The sequence below is a fragment of the Sinocyclocheilus grahami genome, unplaced genomic scaffold (assembly GCF_001515645.1).
Source record: "Sinocyclocheilus grahami isolate Dianchi unplaced genomic scaffold, SAMN03320097.WGS_v1.1 scaffold1758.1, whole genome shotgun sequence".
NCBI lineage: Eukaryota > Metazoa > Chordata > Actinopteri > Cypriniformes > Cyprinidae > Sinocyclocheilus > Sinocyclocheilus grahami.
The window spans coordinates 88,713-98,782 of record NW_015506937.1 but is presented as its reverse complement, the minus strand read 5'-3'; the positions used below and the strand labels follow the sequence as shown (position 1 = coordinate 98,782).

Sequence of the window (10,070 nt, the reverse complement as noted above, 5' to 3'; positions counted from 1 at the left end):
TGCAGTGGACAACTGTGAGGGTGATCACATCCACATGCCCCTGAACTGTGATGCAGAAACACAATGGGAGGATCCATCTGTCTCTGACCAAAACTATAGTTCAAAATCACAACTCAACCTGAAGCCACCTACATCTGATATGGGAACACAATGCATTGAGCCGGTGCCATTGTACATAACTCTGCTGAGACTCTACAAAGGGTTGACATTGGATGCATTTCATTCAGTTGCCGAGCACCTTACCAGGTCCAGTACATACACCAACAGCTTCCAGCTACACACTTGGGATCAGCTCCTGATGAAGCCGCGTCTTAATTTATTGCAGGGTGATCTTGCTGAAAGGTTTGGCGTTTCTCAGTCCATTGTAAGCAAGGTGATTTCATGTTGGATTGACATCATGGAGGAGTACATGAGGGATTACATACCATGGCTTCCCAGGGAGACAATCCAGGCAACAATGCCTCCAAGACCTTCGCAGTGACATAATTTCTGATGTAGAGGATGAATAAGTGTTGATTTGTAGGTGCGTTCCACGACTGTCGATACATTTTACTGTATTTTTTCTTGAACTAATCAGTGTAAATAGTGTAAGTAGTTATTTTTATAAACCTTTCCAATGTGACCAGATGTTACCTTTTGTAATAGTTATCTTTATAAACCTTTACAATGTCACCAGACGTTACCTGCTGTAATAGTTATCTTTATAAATCTTTACAATGTCACCAGAAGTTACTTGTTGTGAATAGTTTTTTTTTTATCTTAATTTGATCTTTTTTTATCTTTAATCTCTGATTTGAAGGAATAAGTCATGTCAAGTTTGCAAATTAATTCCATCTTGGTTTATTACATATGGAAATTAAATGGTGAAATTTGACCTCTACAGGATGGTCAGTAGAAGGTGTCTCTTGGTTCCTGAAAACAACAAACACTGATCAACAAATCACAACTGATTTTATACAACTTATACTACATTTTACATGTTCTAAAACACAAATCACAGTCTGTCTCTTGTTTAACACAACTGATTTAAAACAACTAATTTAAAATAGTTCCAGTCTTCACCTACACCCTCTACATCCCACCCCAACTACCTAATATCCTATCCTTAACCCTAATTATTCTCATTCCTGCTTATTTACAAAGCTGCAAGTATCTTGTGGAAAGCAACAGGCGGCCCGCCTGAAACTCATCTGACACATGAGGAAGCATATACTTAAAATAAAAGGTTTTTAGTCTAGCTACAGTCTTGGCACAGAATTGCTCATTGTATGGGACACGCAGCAGAACTTGCTGTGATGGAACCCAGATGAGCAGCTTACAGGCCCTCAGCCCTGTACAGAACATGGCAAGCTGCACTTGCATATACAAGCCACGTGGACCATTTGACTGTAGCTGAGGTGTCCCCTCCACCATCCTCACATCATACCTCTGACTCCTGAACAGGTCCTCCAGAGACTCATCACTCTTAAGGAGAGGGCATTTGATCTCCAGCAGTTCCTCTGAGTTCAAAACTCCATCGGGGCTTGCTGACAGCCAGGGCTCGCTTGCACACACGACAGTGCATCTGCGGCTGACTGTAAACCCACAACCCTCTAGCCACTGTAAAGCAGACGCCTCGCTTTCTAAGCCATGGTGAGTTGCTCCATTCCCATGGAACTTGGGTTAGAGGTGCTCTCTGATAAAGGTCTGAGGGTTGCCTCTGATGGGAACCTTCTTTGCTGTGCTTGCACTGCTCGACTGCTCGACTGGCTGGGGTGCACATTTGCTTTTAAAAAGACGAAATCACCCTCGCTGTGTAACAGTACACAACCCACTTTCCCACTATGTAAATATTGGTAGGCCTCGGTAATTTTATAATTTTTCATTGCTGCTCCATCAACTCCTTCTGACAGGACAAAGTAGTTAGATATGTCCCCATAGGTTACCTCTGGCCACTTCATGTCGTCTACCCACGTTAACAGTGACGATGGATGGTACAATTTGAGAACATCTGATCGTCGTAAGAAGTTTTCACCGTGCTCCCAATTTACGGCATTAACGTTCTTTGTCATTTCGCCACAGTTATAGCTAGCTATAAACAATATTACAACTACTAAACTAGTTACCGGATGTGCCGTATCAGTTTAGCGGAAGTCGGATGACAAAATGCGGAAAAGCAAAGTATTAAAAGTGGGCGGGGCGGAATAAGGTGAATATGTTTGTGGAGGATGAGGCGTATTCTCTGAGAACGGACCTTATGAAACCTTACCCCTTCAGGCAGCTGGACCACAACCATGGGGTCTACAACAACCGGCTCTCGCAGGTGCACAGAGTTGTAGGAAATGCATTTGGCATTCTCGCCAGTAGGTTTAGAGCGTTCTACTCCACAATCCTACTTCACCCAGACAGTGTCACCAAGATCACCCTAGCGTCAGCATGCCTCCCCAACTTCCTCTGTGATCACCATTCAGAGGCCTACATGACACCAGCACTGGCAGACTGGGAGGATGTAGACCACAGAGTCAACGAGGGAGCATGGAGGAGAGACGGTCAAAAAGACTCACAAAGTTCTGAGGCTGAACAGGGCCCTGAGGGGGCATGTGCTGATGGTAGTGTTGAGGTGTCTGTGTGTATAGAGGGGTTGAGGTGGGCATTTGTGTTGGTGTGAGAGTTGAATATATGGGTGGTGGCATGTGTGAGGATGATGAGGAACTAGATTTGGTCAGCCTCCTGGGCCTCAAACAAAGCATTCATCATTTTTCTTTTTACCCTGGTCTGTATGCGTGCATTCTTTATTAACCTGAGCTCCACAGCAACCTGGTTTCCAAAGGAGCTGCATGCAGACATATGCTGCATGCATATGTCTGACACAGACACTGCTCAACAGTGTCTGTGTCAGCTTTTCGGCATTTTAGTGCAGGCCTGGGAGTGGGAAAAGGGGAGGTGTGGTCTTCACCCTCTTGCTGGGTAGAGGGATGTGGTCCTATAGTTGAGATACAAATTTTTATTATAATAAAATTATTGGAAGAACTTCAATCAAAGTATGTAAGTTTGCATACAGCCAAATTATTTGTAGACTTTTAATTATAATATATATTTATCATTGTACTTGATTCTTAATACTATGTCATTACTGGCATGATCTACAACTGTTTTTTGTTTGTTTGTTTTGTTTTTTAAAGGGGTGGTTGACTGTTCTTTTTTCTAGGCTTCATGGGGTACAGTCTAAAATGTGTTAATGCTTGTTTTTTTTTCAAAAAAGCATTATTTTTCACATAATTTACCCTTATTTCACACCGCTCTGTCCCTTCTCCTATAAGCGCGCTGATCATTTCCTGCTTTTATGAAGCCCCTCCATCATGAAATACGCGATGGTCTCAGATTGGTTGGCGGACAATTCAAATATATAACACTAGAGAGACGGAACTGCGATTTGACTGCTGACTTAGTTTAGTCTTATCCCGCATATTCCCATAAGCACAATCTTAACTGAAATAAAACGTATTAAATGAACGTAAAGACTTAATGTTTGCCAGGTCTTAATGTGACAGCAGGCAGCATACCTGTGTAATTTGGTATAATTTTGGGATTCGTTATGAAACTGTTACCATATAAAATACATTTCAAATGTTATGTCTGCTTAATTGCAATAAAAAACAGAAAAATGTGATTAGTTAATTGTTTTTAATTTAAATTAATCGCCAGAATTAGTTCATACATGTATAATCTTAAATATTTTATGTATTTTAAATGTATCTATGCACTTGTTTACAAGAAATAATTTTCTAATAAACTAAATATCATTTCAAGCGTTTTGTCTGTGTTCTTTTCTCCATGTTGTCCTTGTGTAGTTTCCACCATGGTTTGCTGTGCTGCATGGGGATGCTCCAATCAGTCAGAGAATGGAGCACGAATGTATGGCTTCCCCACTGACACAGAGAGGAGAAAAAAACGGCTGGCACAAGTCAGCAGGAGCAACCTGAATATAAGAAAAAATTACAACAACAAAACAATTTGTGAGGTAATCATATTTAAGTGTCTCATGGCTTGGCTCCACTGATTCCCCTTGTGGTTCTTTTACTAAAACAGAGAAGGAGACAAGGACAAGAGAAATGGTTAGACAAGTTATATAAGCTTACACAGGAAATTGTCTTGGGAGAAGAGTTGCAGTCTTTGTTTTTCAACCGAAGTTGTGGAACTTCATTAGTTGTGATCAAATGGCAACTCATTAGTTACTGATGTGATGTGAATTCATATATAATTGTCTCATGATCTTGGTTGTCTTTTAAAGGCACAATATCAAATTTTCCCGCTAGAGGGCGCATATTCAAAATAAACAAAGAGGTAAAGGCGTAGTTTGATGACGCCGTGACTGAGTGTGGAATCATGGGAGTTGTGGTCTTCATCCCCACAGCCGATGCAATCCGACGGGACTCGGGCAGAAATCATGTTCATGGATGAGCTAATGTATTAAAGATTTATTAACGTAGTAGAATGAAGCAGGTGAGGCTGAAAGCCGTCGAAGTGAAACGAGGCGCTGAACGAGCGTGACACACGGCTCGAAAGCAGCAGAGCTTTTATTATGCCACAGTCACCCGCTTCCACTCCTTCCGGTCGTGCGTATGTGGAGTAAAGCAGCGGAGCTTTTATTATGCCACAGTCGGCCGCTTCCGCTGCTTCCGGTCGTGCGTATGTGGGGTAAAGCAGCAGAGCTTTTATTATGCCACAGTCACCCGCTTCCACTCCTTCCGGTCGTGCGTATGTGGAGTAAAGCAGCGGAGCTTTTATTATGCCACAGTCGACCGCTTCCGCTGCTTCCGGTCGTGCGTATGTGTTCGTTTTGAGCCAGGTGTGTTGACAGAGGTCTTTGATTTCCTAAAACTGAAGGTAGATGGATTGACAAACCTTGAAAGGGAGTGTGTGTTGTCCTTGGATGAAATGGCCATCACTCCAAGTGTGGAGCTGCACATGCTGACAGGCAAAACTGTATGGTGAGGTGACTTTACCAGGTCACACAGGGGTAGCAACACATGCTTGCGTGTTTATGTTGGCTGGAAACACAACACGGTGGAAACAAGTAGTGGCGTATCATTACAGTGGCAATTCTACCAAAGGAGCAGAGTACAGGCCAATAATTACTGAAATTGTAGAGAGGGCAGCATCCATAGGGCTACATGTGCTTGATGTTACCATTGATATGGGTAGCCCTAATCAGGCCATGTGGAAATCCTTTGGGGTTGACCACACCAAAACATCTGTGCCACATCCAGCAACACCAAACAGGTGTCTTTATTTCATGCCTGATGTCCCACATGTGGTAAAAAAATCTTAAAAGCGCCCTCATCCGTGGACAGGTGTTTACAGTTCTGGAAGATGTTGTCAAGAGAGAGAACCTCCCGCCCAATGAGGTTTCAGTGGTCCCTATTAAGGACTTAATGGCCTTTCAGGAAGGAATGGCATTAAAATGAGCTCCCCATCTAACAGCTGCAGCTGTTGAACCAAGTAACTTTGAGAGCAGGACCAACTTTAATTTTATCAATGTATTCAGTAAGGCAACAAGTGCTGGACTGAAATACATGGTGCAGCAAGAAAACCGCCCTCTGTCCAACCTGACTACAGCGTGGTTCCTGGAGCAAGTTGATCTCATGTCATCTCGCCATCCAGTTATAGCCCTAACCTGTTCAAACAGGGGTGATAATGGCAACAACATCAATTTTGGCCATACAGGAGGAAATGCTGGCACGAGGACACAGATTTGTGTTAACTTCAAGGTTCACACAAGACTGCCTTGAAAACACATCTAGCTGTGTGAGGTCTAAAAATCCTGTACCAACTCCAGTGGAATTCCATCATGCACTAAGACCTCACCATCATCAGGTCTGAGAGCTACCAGGAAGATGACAGTAGCTTTTTAGCAGACTTCCTGGATACAGCGGCGCAAACTGTCACCCCATCTGTCAGAACAGAACAGCACATTACCTCACAAAAACTGAGAAATGTATTCTGTTCCATCTCGCTGGTTACATTGTCCACAAAGTCAACAGGTTTACCAGCATCTGTGGAAAATGCAAAACTGCAACACAGCACTATAATGACAGTCCTGCTGGAGAAAACAGCCACTTAGTAAACTTAAAAGAATTCAAGACAGGTGCGCTTTGTCGTCCCTCCAAAGAAGCCTATGATTTCATACAACAAATTGAGGACCAAGACTACTTCCTCCCTAATGGAGCTCCCCAACGCAGTGGATGCCTTGGAGAAAGAAGCTCATTCACTCTCCAGCAAACTTCCGTCATGCTGTGGAGTACAAGAAAAAAATCATTTTTGTAAGATTTGTGTGGCTGAGGTTGAGAATTGAGGCAAAAAAAAAATACAGAATGACAACAACTCTTAAAAGATAGCCATCTTGGAAGCAAAAGCCAATCTAAAAAAGGACCAACAATAGCCAAGCTTCAACTTCCAGCAAACAGCTTACAACTCAAAAGATGCTATCAAACCCACTAGTCGTTGCAATTGAAACACTTGGACTAACCATTGCTCCAAGCAGCAATCAGCCAACATCACTGGTCCTCAACCTACCAGCAACCAGCCAACATCACTGTATAATGTATAATGAGTCACTGCTCCAACACACATACAGTGCCGTGAAAAGGTTTTTGCTCCCTTCCCGTTTTTATTTTTTTTGCATATTTGTCACACTTAAAAGATTCAGATCATCAAACAAATTTTTATATTACACAAAGATAATGCAAGAAATTACAAAATGCAGTTTTTAAATGTTGATTTCATTTATTAAGGGAAAAAAGCAAACCTACCTGGTCCTACATGAACTGTGATGAACCACATTATTTTAGAAAGCTGAGCTAAATTTGTATATCGACAATGATATGTATAGACGGGCTCGAAGACAGAACAACATTATTGAGTGGAGCGCTGGATGAAACGTCCTTGTGCAGACCGATATAAAGTTGGTTCCACGCTTGACGTTTGACAAAGATTCAGCCTCGTAAATCTTCAATAGTTATTTAACGATTTAGCACAAGGACAAGAAACATAATGTGTTATAATTGTTATCAAATGTAGAAGAGAACACACAATGTGTTTTATTTGTTTTAATCTAATAGAATTGGCTGTTTATTCTTAAACCAATCAGCGAGCTCGAATAGTTGAAGCAAAGTAACAGTTTAATATTTATTTATGTTATGACTTAGAAATTTTTACATGTATTAACAATATTATTATTTCTTTTAATAGTAATTGGTGGCCCCCCTGCAATACCGTCGCGGCCCACAGGTTGAATGCAGGTATTTTTTTAAATATTAGTAAAATGTAAAAACATGTATGTACACAATAAGTGCATTGTACCAAATGATTAATTTAAATGTAAGTAGATAGTTGTTAAGACCACTTAATATAAAGTGGGACCGGGATTCTTGTTTATCCATTTTCATATAATAACAACAGAGCTGAAATAATGTAATGTTTATTAGCAACATAGCGCACGAGTGTGAATAACGTGATATCCTCCTTTCATCTTCTAGGTATCTGTTGTACTTCGAGAGGTAAGAACTGTCCATCTTGTCTGCGTTTATTTCACTCCTCCCCTCACTGCAGCTGCCTGCTCTCGCCTACCTTTCATGTGTGCATCTCAAACAGCCTAATAATAAAAACATAGCAGGATATTTGTCTATGGTTAGCTGTGAGATAGCTTTTGTGATAGGCCGTTATATCTCGTGATGAACTGAGATGAGTGACAGCCATTTGATGATTATAAAAGAAGTTTGCAAATTTGACATTGATTTTATACAACGGTTCGATAAACAGTAAGTTAATATTGTGATTTACATTTGAGTAGTATTTAGTTATAATATACAAATCAATTTCTGTTGTAAAGCAACTCTACGGAAGACTACTGTGTCATTAATCAGCTCAGTTTAGTTCAATCTTGATTCATTTAATTCACTAAATTTAAAATACTTAATCCCAGAAACAAGCAGGTGTATTATTCTATTACAGAACGTCTCCAGTGTATGTCCATCGTATAAAAACACCAAATCTAGTACAGAGAAAATACAAGCTCTATATTCAGTAGAGTGTGTCTCATTGTAGAATGTGAAGTGCTGCTGGATTCAGTGCAGCAGGATGAAGGAGAGCAGAGAGCAGCAGAGGAAGAGGAAGCTCTGAGTGATGCTCTGAGCACCGTTACACAGGTTCCCCTCACAGCATGAGATCCTCTCCAGACTAAAAAGTTTTGTAGCATTACAAGCAGATTTAGAGACACAGCCTTTTGCAAGAAGTAACATGCCTGTCAAATCCCCTGATGTAAACAAAGAAAAATTGCAATTGGTGTGTAATCTGTATCAAATGTTTAAAATGAATGATAGAGAAACAAAACAACGATTAGAAACGTACTCATTCAGATTCTCACCTGTTGCTGTAAAGCAGCGGTCTTCACTCCCTGCGCAGTGTAGTATGCTTGAGCAGTTGTGCCCAACACAATGGTAACAGCGTTTTCCATTGGGGACATTTGAGGGATCTACAGGACAAAAACAACTGTCATCCTCGCTGGACAGTTTTTGCACATGGTCAGAAAAGCACAATACCTGGAGCGTCTTTGTTGTTACAGAGATCTGTGTTACAGCAGGAAGAAGAAATCTTTATACTGCCGAGGTTGATGAACCCACTTACACAGTCACCTGCTGGAGCACATCTTTTAACAGATGTGTTGTATTGACTGAAGGCTGCAAAGCAGAAATGAAAAGACAAAATAATATAAAATCACCATTAATGATTCCCCCCCAATTTAAACCTAATATACATTTTGCAGCACCAATAAATTATAGCAGCATCTCCAACAATCAAATATAACAATACATTTAAATCCATCTTACTGGACTTATGAAAATATGTTTCACTTAAACAGCTGGTTTGTCCACTGGTGCATGTTTCCTGTCTACAAGAGCTCTGCAGACACGAATTACATTTGAGAGAGTGTCCTTTAGTAATAAAGAGAGAGAGAGAGAGAGAGAGAGATCAATTGTCTGTATTGGTATTTAAAAATAAAAAAAAAGATTTTTTTTTTAAACAAACACGATTTGTCTTTGTACCTGAAGTGAAAAGAAGAAACAGAAGAAAAACTGAGATTTGCCGATCCATCTTCGATCAGGAGGTGAGTGGAATAACGTGTCTGTTTCAGTGCGCATTTTATAGCTTATCAGAAGAGGAGGGTCTTTATGAGAAAATGAAAGTTTAATAGAGGTAAACAGAGAATGAACAGATCTAAATAAACCAGTCAGCAGTAATGACAAGACATAAAATAACAATTTATCATAATACTCTATACACTACTCTGTAATGTATAGAAAAAGTGCCCGATATAGAACATTACACACACACGCACACTTTTCCACCCCAGTGTAAAAATGTATACAATAGAAACTGCATATGTTTTTCTTGTATAGCCAATATTAACTTGTAAAATACAATAATGAAGAAAGCTGTGACAAGAAAGTGGCTACAATTAGAACCTCCAACAAAGACTGAATGGCTGGACATTGTGAAGTGTCCAAAACATGGAGAGGATGACGTTTGCATTAAACAGAGTCATAAACACAATCCATTTTTCCCAATACTATGACACGGCTATTGTCTGCTGAATCATCTGAGATATACTTCCATCAATATGTTTATGTAAGAATGTATAGGTGACCAAATGACTGTTCTGATGTTTATTTGTGATTGTATGTTGTTGTTTTTTTTTCTAAAAGATAAAAAAAAAGGAACCACCCTAAAAGAGCTTGCTAAAGTTATTATTTCCTTTTGAACCGGGTGGCACTTTACTATAAGAAAGATATATTGTTTTTTAGTGACATGAAGGTGAGTACATGAACTATATTTCTGTTTACAAAATGCATTACTAGCAGCACCACATTAGCTTGTTTTATATTAGGACGTTTACAGTATAAACCTTTGAACTTTACAGTTAGACTTCAGTTTACATATGAAAGCTTAAGATATGACCAACGTTGGGTGATGAGAGAAAGTTATTGAAAAAACCAAGACAAGACTGCACTGGGTGCTTGACTGATTGATGT

At 40.2% G+C, this 10,070-nt stretch overlaps 1 protein-coding gene across 1 annotated transcript; it reads right to left on the bottom strand.

Annotated features, from left to right (window-relative positions):
• Positions 1-7,479: 7,479 nt before the first annotated feature.
• LOC107572481 (phospholipase A2 inhibitor subunit gamma B-like) lies at positions 7,480-9,132 on the bottom strand. The gene is made up of 5 exons (XM_016258900.1): positions 9,084-9,132; positions 8,868-8,972; positions 8,580-8,717; positions 8,405-8,512; positions 7,480-8,293 (listed from the first exon to the last, which is right to left on the bottom strand). The coding sequence occupies exons 1-5, from the start codon at positions 9,130-9,132 to the stop codon at positions 8,106-8,108; spliced, it is 588 nt and encodes a 195-aa protein (XP_016114386.1). The 3' UTR covers positions 7,480-8,105.
• Positions 9,133-10,070: the final 938 nt, after the last annotated feature.